Source organism: Monopterus albus, unplaced genomic scaffold (genome assembly GCF_001952655.1).
Source record: "Monopterus albus unplaced genomic scaffold, M_albus_1.0 scaffold54.1, whole genome shotgun sequence".
In the NCBI taxonomy this organism is placed as follows: domain Eukaryota; kingdom Metazoa; phylum Chordata; class Actinopteri; order Synbranchiformes; family Synbranchidae; genus Monopterus; species Monopterus albus.
The window spans coordinates 893,524-913,262 of NW_018127934.1; the positions used below are offsets into that span (position 1 = coordinate 893,524).

The 19,739-nt window shown below is 38.6% G+C and overlaps 2 protein-coding genes and 2 long non-coding RNA genes across 6 annotated transcripts; 3 read left to right on the forward strand and 1 right to left on the reverse strand.

Moving 5' to 3' along the window:
* Positions 1-64: 64 nt before the first annotated feature.
* Positions 65-5,233, forward strand: LOC109961388 (SPARC-like protein 1). 3 transcript variants are annotated; one of them, XM_020602141.1, is made up of 11 exons: positions 65-197; positions 1,095-1,175; positions 1,298-1,363; positions 1,452-2,582; positions 3,142-3,250; positions 3,628-3,749; positions 3,828-3,948; positions 4,060-4,196; positions 4,445-4,593; positions 4,700-4,848; positions 5,096-5,233. In XM_020602141.1, exons 2-11 carry the CDS (start codon positions 1,122-1,124, stop codon positions 5,122-5,124), a joined length of 2,067 nt encoding a protein of 688 aa, XP_020457797.1. In that variant the 5' UTR covers positions 65-197; positions 1,095-1,121; the 3' UTR covers positions 5,125-5,233. The 3 variants fall into 3 exon arrangements, with proteins under 3 accessions (XP_020457797.1, XP_020457799.1, XP_020457798.1); XM_020602143.1 differs by having other exon boundaries at positions 1,458-2,582; XM_020602142.1 differs by having other exon boundaries at positions 1,120-1,175.
* A 3,579-nt stretch (positions 5,234-8,812) lies between these two features.
* Positions 8,813-9,136, forward strand: LOC109961390 (uncharacterized). The gene is made up of 3 exons (XR_002275127.1): positions 8,813-8,865; positions 8,976-9,035; positions 9,126-9,136. It is a non-coding gene; the product is annotated as an uncharacterized LOC109961390 (long non-coding RNA).
* Positions 9,137-12,255: 3,119 nt separating this feature from the next.
* On the forward strand, positions 12,256-14,333 carry odam (odontogenic, ameloblast associated). The gene is made up of 9 exons (XM_020602024.1): positions 12,256-12,315; positions 12,405-12,440; positions 12,530-12,571; positions 12,731-12,965; positions 13,060-13,118; positions 13,218-13,340; positions 13,958-13,990; positions 14,104-14,166; positions 14,298-14,333. The coding sequence occupies exons 1-9, from the start codon at positions 12,256-12,258 to the stop codon at positions 14,331-14,333; spliced, it is 687 nt and encodes a 228-aa protein (XP_020457680.1).
* A 261-nt stretch (positions 14,334-14,594) lies between these two features.
* LOC109961306 (uncharacterized) lies at positions 14,595-15,600 on the reverse strand. The gene is made up of 7 exons (XR_002275120.1): positions 15,572-15,600; positions 15,427-15,456; positions 15,309-15,338; positions 15,135-15,170; positions 14,981-15,016; positions 14,816-14,884; positions 14,595-14,723 (listed from the first exon to the last, which is right to left on the reverse strand). It is a non-coding gene; the product is annotated as an uncharacterized LOC109961306 (long non-coding RNA).
* Positions 15,601-19,739: the final 4,139 nt, after the last annotated feature.

A 19,739-nucleotide genomic window follows, 5' to 3' on the forward strand; every position in this document is an offset into this window, starting at 1 on the left:
CTCTTTCTTTCACTATATCATTGTCACCCAAAGACCCTCCCAAAGTTAGAAAAAACTTAGACTCCAAAAAAGCTTGCAGCCTGCCAGTTTGTGTGCACAGCTGTCTTGAATACAGAAGACCATCTTCACAGGTTCAGCACAGGCACATACTGGTGTTTTTGTGGGATTCTCATTTGTCTTGCAGCTGCCAACCTCAGGTAAATATCTAATTTCTGAGGCTTGTACACAGTTTTGGCATGTCAATGAGTGTATTTGTGTCTGTGTGTGTGTTACATCTTGTTCACTAAGCGGGTGGCAGCTGAACCTGTTGTGTGGTGTATGCAGCGACTACTGGCTGAGTTATGCTGTAGCCTCTTTGGTGCTGACCATAATTTATCTTTGATGCTGCAAATGAATAGTGATGCCTTAATTATCCCTGTATATATCAGGAGATGGTGACTATTGATATAATATTTATACTGTCATTTAATAACATGTTGGACGTAGTACAGACAAGCTTAAATGTTAGTTATCTACTTTATTATCTGTATATAAAGTTGTGAAATATCCTCAGAGAACTCAAATGCATTTGATATTAAATTCTCTAAGAGATATGACAATCATGTAGAGTAACATGAATACTCGGCTCAAAATAAAATGCCAGTGTGTGTCCTCTGTAACACTGCATTATAATTGTCAAAATAAATAATTTGACAATTTACTAATTTGTTGCTTTTAGTGAATTTTCATACACACACTCTCCTCCTGGCGACATGTATTTGGCCAGAGAATTGCTCCACTGGACCAGTAACACCTGTTTCGTTTCCATCCGTTTAGTCAACTTTTTTCAGTCTGGTAGCTTGTGATGTTTACTTTAGCTCTGAATGTGACTTTTGAGATAGAGGCGCATCTCATAGACCTGTTACCATGACAACATTGGAGCTCTGCTTGTCATGAATGTGTTGGCAGCATACAGATGCACTCATCTAATTCAACTTTGAAAGATCTGCCAAGTTCTCCTCTTTGCTGTGACCAGTTAGAAGAAGTCAGATAATGTATTGATTGTTTCTCAGATATTTCACACATATAAACAATTTTTTTTTCCTTTTGCCCAGAATTGAAACTATTTCGGTGTTTTAGGTATGAGGGCCTGCTTAGTTTTCCTTTGCTTATTGGCAGCCACACTTGCCCTGTCTGTGAGTAGCAAAGTTATTCTTTTTCTTACTGTGACATTTATTTTGCATTTGAGATCTACCAGACAAAGGATGTGATGTGATATTTGCTTCTGATCATTATTAATTATTTCTGTTGTTTCCAGGTAAAAAGTAAACACCTTAGAAAACATCATGGAGTGCGTAAGACCTCAAATACAGCCAAATTAAAGGTAGAGCAGGGCACGAAACAGCTTTTTAAAGTTTTATTTGAAACAAGATAATTTCATACTGCAAATGTATTATTTTTCCTTTTTCATGATTAAGGACGTTATCAGAGGGGAAGCCAGCCTGCCAAACATCTTACCCACTTTAGTCACATTTGAGGCCAGCAACCAGGAGCAGGAAGATGAGGAGTTTAGCACTGAGGGAAATGCAAGCCGTAACAAGGAGGGTGAAGAATTTGAGGTGACCGGAAGAAACGAGAAAAGCACTGCAGTCCTGTTGAGTGAGGAGGAACTACTAGACCTCCTGAAGAAAGAGGCAGAAGAAGAGGAAGAAGTGGAAGAACAAGAGCCAGGTAAAGAGGAAGTGGAGCCACACAACGGCAAGATGGAGTCTGGTGAGGCTGTGGGGAGCGATGAGGATGAGGAAGCTGTGGGAAAGGACAAGTTGCATGTCAACTTGGAAATGGAGGAAGATGCTAATGAAGTAACAGATGAGGAGGAAGAGAAAAAAGAGAGTGTGGAAGATGAAGTAGAGGAGGAGGTGGAGAAGATGTCACACAAGAACGAGAAGGAAGAGATTCTCAGCAAAATGGCTGACACAGAAGAGAAAGTTGCACTACTAGAAGAAATAGAAGGCAGCACAGAGTCAGAGATCCAAGCTGAGCTTGATTATGCTGATGGTGGCATCTTACAACCAATACAGATTGTATCTACTAAAGAAAAATCCCACACTGATGAGATCCAGCCTGTTTCTAAAACTGATGTTCCAGATGTTCAAAAGAAGGAAACCAGTGAGAAAGAGCAGCCCACCATAGCTAATGACTATGAACAAGACATACAAAACACTGAGGTAGCAGAGAGCAAAGAGGCATCTGATCAGGAGAAGATACAAGAAGACAAAAATGACAAGGACAAAGATTCACAAACTAAATTTAAAGAAACAAGTCCAGCTGTGGATCATCTAGAACCAAAGAGCAGTACAGAGCTCAAATCAAGATCTCAGGTGGCTGAAACAGAGGAAGAGAAAAATAAGAATGACAGTGGAAGTCACACTAAGAGAAAGAGAAGGAAACAAAAGAAGAACAAGAGAGCGAGGAGTCATTCTCCACAAAGGGAGGAAACACAATCTGGACAGAACCAGGGCCAACGGGATCCTCAGGAGTCTGAGAGTAGCCACACTGACAATGCAGTCCAGAAAGCAAAGAGGAGAAGGGCAGGAAAATGGGTAGATTGTACCTAATTACATTATTTAAATCTGCTATAATGACTGCTTTTTTTTAATTAACAATGAATCACATGACTACTTTGCTTGTTGTGAAGGAACTAACCTGAGTCTACAGTTCCCTTCAGCTTTATAGCATTTCTTTGGCTTATTGTTTTGGTTTTATGGCTTGTGATAGTTTTGATTAATTCTCATCACTTTTCATGCCATCAACCAACAGACAGCTATTTACAGCAGCTCAGCACCAAACTGCAGACAAAGTTAACAACTAACTGGTGAGCAAAGCCGGGTACTGAGCAGCTAAAGAGCTGGATCCCTGAAGAGTAGGTGACGACCAAAACAGAGATAAAAGTAGAGTAAATACAGGACTTACATTTGCCAGGTGACCAGAAACATGACACCAAATGAATGATAACTTAGCTCCACATCTGCTGGATGAGAAAATAGACAAGTGATTGCCAGCTTTTCATTAGGGAAATGTGACCTTTATGTACTTTTTACATGCAATCTGGTGTGATGCCATCGATAAGCTGGCTGAACCATTTTAATTTGTATTTTCCAGGGCCCATTAGTAGGAATGAATCCAGTGCAGATAAAAGCTACTGTGGATCTCTACCCCAGCTCCAGGCCCTCTGTTGGTGGAGGCATTCATCACCCAGAAGCCCCTGTTGGTTGGTTGGAGGAACTGCAGCTCTCACACTCACCATACTCACCAATGCAACAGTCAGAAAGTCAGAAAGGGGAATCTGCTGACGAGATCAGTTTGCTAAAGCTTCCGCATGAATAGTGTTGCTCTGCTTCACGGCCACTACATCAACACAGCTCTGCAGGCTTAAGGAGTGAATAAGAGAGATCAAGTTGAATGTAATCACTGTACAAACTCAAATGGCAGTGGAATGTAGGGGGTGATGTGTAGCTGTTACAGGTTGTTAGTTTGAAGTTCTCACTCTGTAAAATAAAACCAAGTCATCATTAAAATACTTTAAATACTTTTAAAAATTCAAATGGGTAAACAGTTATTGTGATGTATTCTTTTCTTTTCTTCTAGACCCATGTGACAATTTCCGCTGCAAACGTGGAAAGACATGTAAACTCGATGCAGACAAAAAGCCAGGTTGTGTGTGTCAGGAACCGTCACAATGTCCTCCCAGTGTGAACGAGTTTGATCATGTAAGTATGCACAACCTGCTGACGGCTAAACTTAAGCTACTGTTTGCATCTGACTTTCTTCATTCATCTTCCATTTAGGTTTGTGGGACAGACAACAAAACCTATGATACATCATGTGAACTCTTTGCTACTAAATGCAGCCTGGGGGGCACCAAGAGAGGGCGCAGACTCCATCTGGACTACACTGGGCCGTGCAAATGTCAGAGTTAACCACTGTACAAACCTATGGTTAGGACAACAATTTTAGTGCAGTCCAAGAAAAAAATAACATGCCCCTCTCTTTCTCCCTTTCTGTCCTCCTCTCTCTCAGTAATATCTCCATGTGTGGACACTGAGCTGGTCCAGTTCCCTCTCCGAATGAGGGACTGGCTGAAAAATGTGCTGCTGCAGCTCTATGAGTATGACTCCACGTCCCCTGGCTTCCTCACTCCTAAACAGCGTTATAGAGTAAGATTCAATGCTCAAAATGAATTGATAGACTTGCTAGGATTTTCAGGCACTTTACAAATGACCTTACAATCTTATAAACTGTATTTTCAACAGGTTAAAATGCTGCGTAATTTATTAGCAGTTTAGCTCCTATTATTTGTATCATTGCTCAGAAAATCACATACATGGAGCACCTTCTGAAAAAGGAAACTATTTTATGTTTTAGATAAAAAGGCAAGCAAACTGTGGTATTCTGTACTCCGTAGGTGACAAAAATCTTTGAGAGTGAGCGGCGCCTTCGTGCTGGTGATCACTCCGTTGAGCTCCTCGCACTAGACTTCGAGAAGAACTACAACATGTACATCTATCCAGTGCACTGGCAGTTTGCTCAGCTGGACCAACACCCATCTGACAGGTAGAGTTTCTGTATTAATAGTTATATTTAATTTGTTAAACCATTATTTTATATTACAAATTAGATAGTATATGGTGTAAAATTATCAATGGTCTCTTCTCTGAAGGTTCTTGTCCCACTCTGAGCTGGCCCCACTCAGGGTCCCTCTGGTGCCAATGGAGCACTGCACCTCCCGCTTTTTCCAGGAGTGTGATGCAGACAGGGACAAACAGGTGTCCTTTAAGGAGTGGACTTCCTGTTTTGGCATCAAGAATGGTAAGAGCAGCATCATATTAGTATTTATCCAATTTTTATTTATTTAATGTGTTTTTACTTTAAATGTAAAAATGGATAACAATAGTTCATATTGTACACAACAGTTTGTTGGTTTAGTGGGTATTCAGTGAAAATACTTACACATAACTTGTTTATAGCTGTCAGCTGCATTTTTGTAACATAGCAAACCATATGGCAAATGTTATTGTCTGTCCTATGAATGTGTTACCATGTGTTTTCTCCACAGAGGATATGGATATCAACCTGCTTTTCTGAGCTTCTTTATGTACTTCATCTACTACACAAGCTTATGGGAGCTGCTCCCATAGTGCACCTCGAGACAGAAACTTTGTAAACCTCTGTTTTAAAAGGAATTTAAAAAAAATCATTTTATCTCCTGCTATGAAAGACAAATTTTGCTGGTCACTGCTATTATTTTGTGTCAGTCTGTTCCTGAACATTTGGATCTTTGTTGTCTAATTTAGACAAAGCTGCGAGAATACATTTATCAGGCTATAAATAAGAGTTAGCTGATTTGTATCATTAAATTGTTTTCTAATGCATTCCAAACAGGGGACTAGTATGCAGCATCTCAGTGGAGAAAAGACAAAAGACACTGTATAGTGTACAGTGTCAGACTTTAAGATGACTGTGGTTTGTACGTTAGTGTGAATAAGGATAAATTTAGACCCTTGCTAGAAAATTTTAATCAATAACTGCAGTGCTTAATTCAGTAGCAAATGCTGTAAATGTTTGTCTTTGCATCTTCTAATTGTATGTGTAATTAAAGCTTTATGGACTTCAATAAACTGCATGACAAAATGATACCCTTTAACCCACAGGTGGCTGGTCCTTTAGGTCCCCAGGGGCCCCAGCTACTGTTTCCCAATCAGGGCGACCATATTAAATTTCATGTTAATTATGATTCTTTACAGCCTTGAAATAAAGTTATTGCATCATACTGGTGGACCCCAGTCAACCCCTAAAGGCCCTGGGACACATCAGTTTGTGCTTGAATGTGATGTGCTGTTCGTTGGTCAGTTTTTCTGAGGCCACCGACGTGACAATATTACTTCTGCAACAATGGATATGAGGATGCAAGTCACTGATGCCTAGTTTAGGTTTGCCACATAATCCAGAATAATGGTTCCCTGTAAGGTAACAGAGTAAAAATAGCCAACAGGCTTGGTCATGATGATTATGGTGACTTGTTGTTTGGAGAAAAAGCACTGGATTCTGATTGGACCTTCCTTTGTGGTCACTGAATGTGACTCTCTATATAAGCAAAGAGAGGCACAACGCTTCACCTGTTGACTGTCTGCTGTCACTCAGATAAAACATGTTCTGCATACTGTGGGTTATCTTTCAAATCTTGGCTGTTGTGGAGGGAGGTGTGTCTTCAGCAAGTGATGAGGCCAAAGGGGGAGTGAAAAATAATGGAGGAGCAGCAGCTGGAAACAATGTCAAGCCTGGGGATCAAAATGGGGCTCCTCTGAATGGAGAACCCATCGTTGCGCGCTTAGTCCAACTCGGTGGGTCATTTTTTATCCAGCCAGTCGGGAACCCCGTAGGCCAAGCTCCCCTGCAGCAGCTAATTCCCATTGGAGCTTTCCAACAAGATGGGGCATTAATTGTGGGACAAACAGGCGGAGCCAATGTGAATCCACAGGGACAGACGGCTCAGGCTGCCAGGGGTGGGCCGGTAACGCTGCTTGCTCTGCTGCCACAGAGAAATGCTGGAGGAGACGCACAAGTGCAGCTGATCTCATTGGCCGGGCCGAACAACCAGCAACAGCCGGGCGCTGCTGGTGGGAATGCAGTCGGCAAAGTGAGGTTTCAGCGCTCAGTGGCAGCTCGCCTCAGGAGAACGCAGTCTCCAATGATGAAGGTGATGACAGCTGAAGACGAGGAAGAATGCTCAGGGATGGAGACGGAGGAGAACACAGCAAAATGAGGCCACACACCTCTCAGACAACACATCCACCTCCTGATTCACTCTGTCACCCTGTCACACTACTATCTGTTCATGGTCGAATGTTAACTATATAAATTAATACCATAATAAATAACCAATAAATTATTTAAATCAATTGTTCACTTTTGAATCTTTATTCACATATATACAATACATGTTTGATTTAACATCATTTAAACCCCAAAATATGTATGTCAACGTGTGCCTGAGCAAACCACCAGTGTCATGGGTGTGTCTCCTGTGATGGCAGATGCTTTTATGTGACAAATATGTGCAGATATCTGTTTACAGAGCGTTGCGTGTAACATGGTCATTTGGGAATCAGTATGATAAACATCCTAAACAAATTACACACATCATAGCAGGATTCACAGAGTAACAGAGTCTTGTTAAAACCTGTGCCATAATGAAAAGAAAACATCATTAGTCTGACTGCTAATTTACTGGCTTCTAAACTACTCACATGCACATACATTTACAGGAAACAGCAGTGGAAAGTAAATAAGCACATTTACTCAAGTACCGTACTTACTATAAGTACAGTTTTGAGGTGTCTGCACTTTGCTTGAGTATTTTCATTTTGTGTTACTTTGACTTTGCTAGATTTTAGAGGCAAATATTGTACTTTGTACTCCAGTACATTTATTTGATAACTTTAGTTTGTTTTCAGAAACAAATGAATAAAACAAAATACAGTATAACCACAAGACTCTAGTGATCTCTGGGGGGGAATTTATGAGCTACACAGCAGCATGTAAAATACTTCAAATTATAACCATAGAAGCTCCGCCTTTGCCAGCAGGGACATTAAATATAATTCACACAACAATGCATCAATAATTTTAATTGAATACTAAGATGTACTGTATATTCATGTGAAATGTACCATTCTGCACTATACTTTTGGTACTTCAGGTATATATTGATATTAATACTGTTGTCCTTTTGAATGCAGGACTTTTACTTGTAACAGAGTATTTTTATACTGTGGTACTGGTATTTTTATCAAAGTAAAGAATCTAATACCTCCACCACTGACTGAAAATATCATTTGTCCTGACATTAAACCCCAAACAGCAATAAGAATGTTTCTTCATTGGAACTGTATGATAGGGTGTAATTAGCATAAAGCTCCAGACTAGACTTCCACAGAGGCTGTTTACCAGGTCTGCTGTGAGCCGCCCACTGGGCAGGAAAAAAAAAACTTTCCCAGACAGACTCGGTGGGTGATACCGTACACAGCCAACCACATGGGAGTGAATGTAACACTCACAAATAACTTCAGAAAATGTGCTGGTGAAACATGACAGACACATATCCATCAGTCATATATGATCTTTTCAGAAATTAAAAGTGTGGTGTTGTGTTTCTGGGCATCAAGGTAGAGCTGGTAATATCATACTAGTTGCTAGTCCTTTTATGGCTGGGGCAAGTAAAAATCTGCTTTGAGACATATATAAATTCATCAAAAATGAATGTCAAAACAACCTCACTCCAAATCACAAGTTGTCATTCATACATGCTGTTTTCCTCGAGTCACCAGCAGTGTTCTGTCTACCGGGTAAAATGTTTAACAAAGTTTAAATGTTTTTCATGGTGTCTCCTACAAAGCACTTGGTGATGATGTCAGCTGTTTGCCTGCTGTGACCACAACCCACAACATTTAGATGGTTTGTGGCATCTAGTTTAGTAACTTCCACAGACCTCCACCAACCCACCTCAAGACGCTGAATCACTCTGTTATTGATTGTGTTCACTCAGCGGCACTGAGAACAATGTTAGATGGTTGAATGGTGTGAATTGTCTCTAAAGACAGGCAGCTCACTGGCTTAGATTCTTTAAATCTCATATTGTAGAAAGAGTTATTAGATCACAAGTTTTCATGACACACAAGTGACAAATATAGTTTGTCATCAAGTCTGTGTTCTCCTCTCTAATTGGTTCATAATAATCTCTGGGACCGATAAAAGGTGTTTGACAGTCAGAGAGCAACTGTAGTCCTCCTTGGCACATACCATTTGAAGGAAGAGCAAAAATATTAGGTATGTACGGTGAATTTTTTTAACAATGTGATCATAGTTAATGTGTAATTCCTATTTCCAAACAGTATTTAAATTCTATGAGTCAAATGTTTGTGCTCTGTTTTTTACAGGTTTCAGGCTGCAAAATGAAGCTTCTTCTCCTTACAACATTTGTAACCATAATTTGCTATGTGAGTACTATCTATCTATCTATCTATCTATCTATCTATCTATCTATCTATCTATCTATCTATCTAATATTTTCTGTTCATTCATTACAGGTCAATGCAGGCAAGGTAAAAAAAGACATTCAGCCTAATAATTTATGCATGGTTAGAACCATAATCCAAATGATTTCTTATTACTTTCACTTTCTCCCTCTGTGCAGACAGCCCGGCTGTTGGCAGCTCTGAGTGCTGCTGGAGTGGCAAACAGAGCAAACCCTGGGTTGATGGTTGGAGGCCTGAACCCACCCATGGTAGCTGGTGGTGGAGCAGGTCTCATTGGGCAGCCCCAGTTTGTACAGGTCAGTCCACTAGGTTGTCAGTTTGCTGTATATACCTCAGTTGAGCAAAATTACACATTCATCAGTATGTTTGAAATCAATTGACATGTTTATTCTAAAATTTTATTTCAGCTCTTTAACATATCGTTTTAAATATAGGTTAAAATAGTAAACAAAGATGAAAACTAGATTTCATTTTTATTTTTAAATTCATATCATGTATGTGCATAGGTAAAGTTACTCTGATTGTTTTTATTGAGTGCAAAATATACCACAAGATGGCGCTCTACTGTTGAACGCACAAGCCACCTGATGTGAAGAATTACACTATTTCTACGTTTCACAGGTTGTTCCTGAAGTTCCTGTTTATTCTGTGCAGGCTCCTCTTCCCAGGGTGTACTCTGTCCCTGCAGTCACTACGGTGAGTTTGGCACATAGCAGTGTCAAACAACACACATCCCTACTCATGTTGTATTCTTTCATACATTACAGTAGAACGCCAGACAAAAAAGATCTGATGGTTGTCTTTTTAGTTCCAGCAACCTTTTATAGGAGTCCCTCAGATGGCACCAATAAATCAACCTCAGCAGCCTGTGGGGGTAAGAATATTAATAATAGGGATTATTACAAACCAGTGTTACAAATGCACAACATCCTTTTATGACCTGATGATTTGTAGAAATGTAACATTTCACTACAGTCACTATATGTTGCTGTCTTTGTTTAGGGGATGCCAGTTGGTGCCATGCAGCAGCAGGCTCCCCTTCAGGTCGATCCACTCAGGAGATTCAGGGTAAGAAACAAGTACTGTAAGTATATCTAATGTATTCGAATATTGATGAAAACTACACTAGCTTATTGTTGTTCTTCGACTCTCCAGCGTCAGGTAATGAAACAGGACAACTTAAAGGCCACTGTGGACACTCAGGTATGACTGTCTAGTTCACATGCAAAGAAAGCTTAAGGGAGACACTTTGGAGACAGAATCACCAGTTATGTCCAATATGAGTGTGTTGTTTTTCATCTTGCTGTGAAAGGTTCATTCTGTTGATGGTTTCTTTAAGTGCATGCTCTTTATTTTCTCAGATTCCAGCGCCTACTGACACAACAACAACCACTGTGTGTGATGAAAAGGGTCATCATGAGGATAATTAAGATGAAATATGACAATAAAAGTTGATTTTAATGATTTTGTCATCAATCATAAATCATCATGGAAGCTGTGTTATGTACTGTACATGTGCACTTTCCATTCAAAATAAATGACACTTAAAACCAACATTTATTTGATAGAGTCGTTTGATTTGTACAGTCAGAAAACACTTATCAATCAACTACAGTCTGAAATGATGACTAAAAAAAAAGATATTATGAAACCATAACTCAGATGTCTTGTTGAGGTTGCCTATATAACTGTGCTAAATAAAACCAGACCCAGTGGTTTGATATAGATATTGACTTGCGGTAAATTTGATTGTATCTTGTACTTGGATGACATCAGTGCCTTTTTGATGAAGCTAAATTACAATGCCCATTATTTGGCTTTACATAGGATTGAACATATTGTCAAGAACTCAGCTTGCTTCACTCAAGATCACTCAACCAGGCACAGGCTATTTAACTCAAGAGCATTCACCTGTATGCGGTTAAAAGAAGGTGTTGTAGTGTGAGATTGTGCCGTTGGTGAAGGCCGGGTGGCTGAAAATGGCCTGTATTCTTGCAAAATAATGTGATTTCTTGTCGGTGAGCGTGGTAATTTACAATTATTAAATAATGCTATTGAGCTAATGCACCATTTTTTTCGGAATGTGGTGGAATCTGTACATAAAAATGTGGTCAAGATAGAATTGTAATAAAGGGAAGTTTTGTGGGTTTCACTTGCTGCAGATGAAGTTAACTCAAAAATCTTATTTCATAAAACAGTTGTTTGGGCCTGAAGTATGTAACTGTCCCGATCTGAGCTTTGCTGTTGCAGCATGAACGTTTGTTGGCCCTTTTTCATGGAAGACATTTTGACATGTCACAGTAGAAGGGGCACAGGTGTAAATCGTATACTAAATTATGCCTTTAGCTTCACAGCTCCAGTGCTGAGTGTGCTGCACCCCTTCCTATTCAAATACAGCACCTATGACATTTAAACTGTTGCACAAGGAGTCCAGCTTCTCTAGACAAAAACGTGCTTTTCCAGTCCTTTCCTGTGTATCCCCGACATAAATACTAACGCAGTCAGCCATTAATAACAATGATTTCCGTTGACTTTGAGTATGATCAACAACTCGTGACAAATGTCTGATCATAAGCTCCTGTTTTCCTTTTTTTTTCATGACATACCAAAATTCCTGTTGGCCGTATGTCTGTAATTACACACTGAAGCTCTACACTACAACATATAAACTTTATTTACAAGAACACATAAGAAGTGCATGATGTACACTAGCCTTCCAAAAGTAAAGAGCATTGAATTCTGGCCTGTAAAAGCAAAACAGTCCATGAAAAGCTGGTAGTTTCGTAATCCCTGTATGTGGAAAGTGCATTCAATTTTAAATTTGCAGTCTAATGAGTTTTTGTACCAACTTGACTCAGACCATGTGATGGTGCTTAGAGACATGACTTACACATAATAACACACTTACCTGCCCAGTGTTGCAAGTGTCTGAGTCTGATGCTATTAGAAATGTCTGTCACACTGACCACATATTGTCTGGATGGGTTGGCGATGGACTATGACGGCTCCCATGGAGAGAATTTAAAAGAGAAAAGGAAAAGGTGAGGAAGCAGGTGCACAGAGGAAAGCAGAGCCAGAGAAACGGTAAGAAGAGTTGGTGACACTCCTGTTCCTTTTTTTTTCATCAGGATATTTAAATTCTTATTAAGACTGAACATATTTTTAGACACTACAGGACACCATGAAGCTGCAAACTGCCCTTCTGTTGATTTGTCTATTTATGACAACTTTTGCTCTGCCAGTGAGTGATGTCTTTACTTTATTCAATTATAAATTGCTCATGCTGTCCCATTTAAAATAACAGTGGAAGTGTACCCTTTTTTTTTACAGTTGCAGATTGGAATTCTTGCAAGCAACAGCAATGAGGTGAGTAGCTTTTATATTTATTGGTTTCCAGCTCTTTGTCACTTAGGTGCAGAGTTAACAGCTTTAATCCAAAACCTTTGTGTATTCAGATCCTGAGGGTGAATGGACTAACTTTTGGAGGACAAACACAGGTAGTGCAAGTGCACCAACACCTTTGTGCTTATTCATTTACTACCTTGAGTTACAGGATTTATCAACTGCACACTATTATTATGTACCTTCTTTTGTCAGATTTAAAGTTGTGGACTAAAAGTAACATGTAAACTGAACAAAATCCCCTTCTTCTGCAGATGTTATCTCCGTATGTGCTGCAGCAGCAGCCTGAGGTGTTGCTCACTCCACAGTTCGTGAACTTTAACCCACAGGTGGCTGGTCCTTTAGGTCCCCAGGGGCCCCAGCTACTGTTTCCCAATCAGGGCAACCAGCTAACCCCTGTGGTTGTCCCCAACGGCCAGCAGGAGCAGTTTGGGCCTCCACAGGACCCCAATGCTCCTAATGTCCATCAGCAGGCCCAAAACCCTGTGGGTATAGCATTACATCTATCATAGCTATAGTTACTGGAGCTGCTACAAAACTCCTTGCAATCATATGGAGAAATTAATTAATTTAAATCCCCTTTAAATGTTTCCACAGTATCAGTACTCTCCTTATGGATATCCTCAGTTTTCCAGGCAGCAGGTATGGAGTCAAACATCATGACTCGTTTGCAAATGTCATCATCTTTATTTAGATACTCGCTGGAGTTTTGAATTGATGTGATGAATCAATGCTCCACAGGGATTCACTTACTATGTGGCTCCATACGGCTATCCCCAGCAGAGGAATCCTGGGGTACTGCCGCCCAACAACGGTCAGCAGAACCTGGAGAGACCCACACAGAGACCACAGCTCCCTCTGCAGGTGAAACATAAAATGACATAAAGTAAAGAAAAGTCCAAAGGTTCCTGTTTCTCTGTGCTTATTGAGCAAATACAAACTAAAAACATTAATGTTCTGAACTTTTCAAGAGTGATTCTGAAACATTTGAGTGTTCAGGACACATTAGTCAAATATTTACCTATATATTTGGCACTTTGAATTAAGTTTTAGAACCTATGCAGACAATCACTCACAGACAAGAGTTAATGATAATAATAATGCAACAGGTGCTGCGTCATGACTATATGCATGTGGTGACTGTGATGCAATGACAACCATCTGCAATGTTTACACTCTGTCTGCCCAGCTTCGCGGTGGACGTGTCATTTCATCCCAGTCCTATCTGAGTGTCGAGTGATACCTTTAGTGGTTTATTCATGGAGGTTTAATGTCTCAGTACAACTGATGATTTTGTTTTTCCTGAAAGTTGTCAGTCCTTTTTATTTTAGTTTTGTTTTTATATTTAGCTTCATCTTATTTGTCTGTTAATATCTGTGGGTTTAATCTCAAATTTAAAATATGTAGCTAAATACTAATTAGTGTATATGCTTAGTAGTTGATTTTAATCATCTAATTCTGTGCATATCATCCCATTTTAGCAGGCGTCCCAGCCTAAGGTGCAGACAGACAAAGTGAGTTTGCTGTGTAGCCTCTTAATTTTTGTGAACCAAGGCAACGAGTGTGCAACAGTTGAGTCTCACTGCTGTGTTTTTCTAACTTTCAATGTCAGACATGGGGGACACAGAAGGAGTCCACTACAATTCCTCCTGCTCCTCGTGGTGACACATCTGGCCCTGGGGTTGATGAGGTAGGATTTTATAAAGTGACATGCAACTTTTAAAGCACACACACAAGCTTTGGTCTCTGTTACACATCATTGTCATTTACTGAGCACCATTTGATTTGAATAATCAAATGTTTTTCTTAATGTTTCCCCAGGGTAACTCTAACTTCCCCTTCCTATTCGAGCCTTAGATGCCACCTGGAAAATAACAACAAGACAATTAGAGAAAAAAAAAACTAATTTCCATGTGTTTGGCTGGGGTCACTGAACCGTCATTCATCTGCACAGTGTACTGAAGTGTGCCATTCTTCTAAATCCAATTTAATGATCTTCAGTTCTTTGTATAAAAAGAGAGAAACTGTCTTGCTTGTGTCAGAAACATGCTTTTCCAACAATATTTCAAATAAAACACTTTACTAAAGATACTTGTTAAAGAATTTTATTGTGGTACATAGAAGTTGTGTGATACAGGAAAATGTCAAATAAATGGTTTCCCAGGAAATACCACAGAAAAATGAATCATAAGCTCCTTTAAGACTTTATGAAGTCGAAGAATAACATTTGGAACTGCTAGTTTCATCCTAAGAAAAGTGGGACAAAAGACTAGTTAGTATCAGTCTGAAAATTAACGTCCAATAATCAAAATTAATTTCTCTTTCATTAATGCCTTCACCTTTTATAGTTACCAGCCACTTTCTTCTGAATCCTCTTCCTCTTCTCCAATGAGCTGAGCAGGTGTTGTCTTGAAAATGAGAAAGTTGTTCAAATTAACCACACAAGCCTCATGTTACAGAAATGTCAGTAAATGTGCTGAAAATGATTTTCAGGGCAAACTTACACGACTGAAAACTCCGTACTCAATGGAGACTTTGTTCTTCAAAAAGAAAAAGAGATATGATGATAATTGTTATGAAGACATCCTTATATAATAAAACAATGTACAGTAAACACTGACATAATCTTTATTCTGTGATAATAAACATGATTATTACCGGCATTGTGGTGTTGTACATGAGCTTGACATATTGCTGGAATTGAGATGAAGAGATACAAAACGTTATAATGTAGGTGTCTGTACTGTGAAACTAAAGATCAAACCAAGCAAAGCATAAAACTGAAGTCCAGACAAACCAGTTAGATAATAAAGTTTAGAAATGAAATAATACCCCGCTCTTTGGAGGTCCATGTTTTCCTCCCTGTAAAAAAAAAGCAACATCAACAATCAAACTGAGTTGTGATAATTTAATCATTGTTGTAGTGATGAAGTTACTGTTTATACAGTACCTCAAGATGGCGAGGTGATCTTCCTCCAAACTATGGATAAATTTTCAACCATTAAAATCAACAAAAATAATCTTTATTTTCTTCTTTAACTTATTCTTTTTTTAATACAATGTAACTGTGTCAAACTGCATCTTCAGTCACCCACCTTTGGCATCAGGAACACATTCTCCCCCTGTGAAAATTTCACACCGAGGGTTAGTGAAATTGTAATACTTCACAAAGTGGTGCAGTCTACAACAGAAATAAAATTGTTACTAAGTAAAAATGTTATGTTTACCTTGTTCAAGGCCACACTGGTGACATTCTAGGGATGAAAGCCACATGTTTAGTTGAAAATGTAAAGACAATCCGGTCAAACATACAACGTACTGTATGTATTAATAAAAACATATTACCTGAACTGTGACACCGTCAACCTGAAAACAAATTAAAAAGGAAATCTGAGGTTTTTCAAAACTGCTCAGGTACATTTAAAATGTATTACATTGAGCGACAACAGTAGACCTGCTGTACCTTGAATGTAGGGGAGAATGTCATGTTCTAAAACAAGAAAGGAACCAATGTTATATCATATTTAGTTTTAATGAAGAACAAATCAAATAATTTAGATGTAAGTAAGTAATGTTTACTTGCAAATTACCTTTAATGTGGAAGAGTTTTTTGATGTTAAGACCCACTTAGTCTAAGTACATTTTGGGGAAACTTGTCTCTGGGAGGTTCATTGGGGTTCCAAGAATGCTCGCCTGGCCCAAAAGGACGGCCTATCTGTGTGATGCACAGATAAAGTTCTGCCTACAGTAAATGGCTTAACATTACATCTTTAATACCCCTGTTTCTTTTTATTCATAAAAAGAACACAGCACAGACACAATTACATAAGAATAAGGATGCAAATAAACAAACTTTATTTATCTAACATACTGTATTGCAAAGTGAGAAATTATGCCTATACCTTCCAACAGCTATGATCTAAAATGTGTTATCTTGTTTGCATAGTCCTTACACTAACAAAACTTTAAAAGCAACAGATTAAGATTATAGAGGGAGCTTATATGTGTCTATTTCCTGTTACCTTAAAGCCATCATTTTTACCCTGCCATGGCTTCCTGGAATCTGCCTGAAAAATAAAGTTGAACAAAATTAAAAATGACCAGTTTAAAATGTCAAGCATTAATTTTCCTGTGTAATTATATCACCCAAAAATATAATACTCACACTAGCAGCTAATGCCGACAGAATTAAGGCTGCGATACACAGTTGCTGCATTGCTTTTGAAGAACCTACAGGATTTGCAAATTGAAAATGAATCCAGCTGAATTATTCCCTAAAGCTGAACAGACTGTATAGCATCTGCTGTGTGTTTCCTCTCACCTGCGAAGTAAAGGTGTATGCGACCTGTCAGTCACTGGTACTTATATCAGATATCAGGTATTGAGAAACACCACACCTTTCTCAAAACAAAACATTTGAGTCACACTAAATCATGTCCAAAGCAACTATTACTTCACACATGGTTTGCTAATTTATTCTTAATTAGCTTTAATCCCTTTTTCTTAGCAACAGGGTGGCGCTAATAAAAGAGTGACGGATAGCAGTCATTAGTAATAATCAAATTTAAAACATGGCCATTGAACATCATCTGATCATTATGTGAATTAGCTGTACATGTTCATTTGAGTGGTGTAAGCCAGAGTGACAACTAATATCTGAAAATGAGGAAGCAGGCAGAAATGCATGCTTCACTGGGTGTTTCCTGTTACCTGCCTAAGCCACTAAGGCACTTAACCATAAGACCAGGTATTTCACCATGTGACTGGTGTTTACCTGTTTACCACAACTAAAGGGTGGGGAATAAATCGATTTCGTCTACATAACTGTGGCAATATTACATTTTCTGACTGAATTAAAACTGTTATTTAGAACTGAATTTTAGACAAATACAGTGAGCCATAGCACATGACTTCTTTATAATAGAATATAAGTGTTTTTATATTCACTGATTATTAGCTGCACCTTGAAATGTGGTGGGCGGTGGAAGGCTTCCTACTAATTGCAATTTTCCAGCTATTATATTATGTTATTGATGCTTTTAATTTGCATTTAATGTTTTAATCTAAATTGCATTTTAATATTTTATTTATCTGTGTGCATTGTGCTAAGCACTTTGAATTGCCTTTGTGTATGAAAATGTGCTATCTAAATAAACTCGCCTTGCACCAATGTCTGGCATCGATGTCCTGGGCTGGAGGTAAATAAAGAGAGCAGCCAAAGTTAGCTGAAGAAAGCATTATGTGTGCCCCAGCCTGCCCACCCCATCCAAATTTTTCTAGATCTTCCTCTGTAAGCTTTGTAAGCTGCTAAAAAAAATGTGTCATAAAAACGATTAGTTAGATTTCTGAGTATATCATAACAAACAAGGATAAAACAAAGCGCGTGAATCATATCTTTCGGTGTCAGCACCTTTATTGTTTTCAGATACCTCTGATCTGTCTGGCTTTTGTGAGGACTGTGGTCACAATGAGACACCGCTCACATCTTAGGACAAAAATTGTAGCCCACTTACAGCTGATTGGATGTCCAAGGGACAAAAGTATCTTTAAATAGGACAGATAGAGAACCACTGCAATTCTGTGTTAGACACAACGCTTGGCTGCTAACATAAGTTGAGCTTAAAACCCTTAGATATAAAGTAAGTTTTTTTCCTGGAGGGTCGGCTAATTATTTTAAATAATGCATGCTATGTGAAATTACTGCAGCAGCTGATTATAACCCTTTGCTTCTTTCTTTTTTTTTTATCCTACAAAGGACTGTAGCTCACAGTATGACAGCTCTGAACCTGCTGGTGATTTTGTGCTTCGCAGTACTCTGCTCTTCTGCCCCTGTAAGTATCTCAAACCAACACTAACAAAAATCTTTAAATCCATCTGAGTCACATGCTATTTAATTGTTGAGGTCATTGAATTCTTTTCAGCGCCTAGTGCACTTGCATGGCACGTGTTCAATTGAGTTTTTTAATGTGAAATACAATCATTTATGTTTGAAGGTGTCTGAGGAGAAAACACGAGTCAAACGCTCAGAGAGTGATGAGGTCAGTATTTGAAGATGTGCTGTCACCTACTGTCAAAACTAATCACATATATTAAAGTATTCACCTCTGTATGCCATCAGCTTTTGTTTTCATTGTTTGCTTTTCCAGTACCAGTACAACATGCAGCCACCAATCCAGCCATATGTGCAGCTGCCAATCCAGCCGTACATGCAGCCTCAGATCCAACCAGTTCCTATCCCAATGCCATACCCAGGGCCTTTTAATTCCCCTTATTTCATGCCTCCTATTTCTCCCTTAGGCTTTCCACCAGTCATCCCTCTTATTGGAAAATGAAACAAGCATTTCACTGACTGGGATAAACCTGCCTGTAGTGCAAACTTATTCTAAAAATGGTCCACTTGAAATATCAGAAATAATAAATAAAATAATATGTGACTATGTAATTGAGTTTGATGGATATTCTTTAACTTCAGAGTCTTTTGAATATGATAAAGAATTTCACTGTGAAAACAGACTTTACACTAATACCAGCTGTCTGGGCTGGAGGGGAAGTTGGAAAACTAAATGGTAGCATGTCCATTTATGGTGAGTTTACAGTTGATGACTAACAAAAACTACTAAATCATTTTCAGATTAAAACTTTAAACATGAGGTATTTTGAATCTTAATTAACGGTCTTACTTCCACAGATAGTTTTCAGTGACAACTTAAAAGAAGCTTGTCCCTTCTAGTACTAGTCTTGTACAAACTTTACAATTTTTGTTCATTTAAATACAACAGTACTTACACTTCTCTTGAGTTTTGCTGCACTGTCACTTGACACAAGACTTACTGCTAAAAATTGTTAATAGTTACTAAGCTCTCTATGAAATAAAATAAAATGAGGCAAGGCTGACTTACTGTATTTTAGTTATCAGCCCATATAATAGAAGTATCTATTAATTGATTGCAATATTGTTAGTATAATCACATTTAATAAAAAAAGCTTTGTTGGTTGTTGAAAAATCAACAACTGTGTCCCAATACTTTTTTAAATAAAACATCAAAACAAAACACGATGAAGAGTAGATGGACAAAGTCAACCAGTGACGTAGAGTGGCACAGACCTTTTACATTTCAAATGAGCAATTTATTATTATTATTATTGTTATTTTTACCAAGAAGCATTCTCAAACATAAAGTTGTGTACAGAACATGAATCATATCTAACAAACACCTCTTCACTGTTTCCTAACAACAGTAAGATTACTTCTAAGTCTAGACA

Bases quoted from the DNA above. Each gene is read 5' to 3' on its own strand.
- odam (XM_020602024.1), top strand. From the start codon at position 12,256: ATGAAGCTGCAAACTGCCCTTCTGTTGATTTGTCTATTTATGACAACT. The intron at 12,316-12,404 runs GTGAGTGATGTC...TTTTTTTTACAG, and splicing joins TGACAACTTTTGCTCTGCCA to TTGCAGATTGGAATTCTTGC. The intron at 12,572-12,730 runs GTAGTGCAAGTG...CTTCTTCTGCAG, and splicing joins CTTTTGGAGGACAAACACAG to ATGTTATCTCCGTATGTGCT.
- LOC109961388 (XM_020602141.1), top strand. From the start codon at position 1,122: ATGAGGGCCTGCTTAGTTTTCCTTTGCTTATTGGCAGCCACACTTGCC. The intron at 3,251-3,627 runs GTTGGTTGGAGG...CTTTTCTTCTAG, and splicing joins TCACCCAGAAGCCCCTGTTG to ACCCATGTGACAATTTCCGC. The intron at 4,197-4,444 runs GTAAGATTCAAT...TGTACTCCGTAG, and splicing joins CTCCTAAACAGCGTTATAGA to GTGACAAAAATCTTTGAGAG.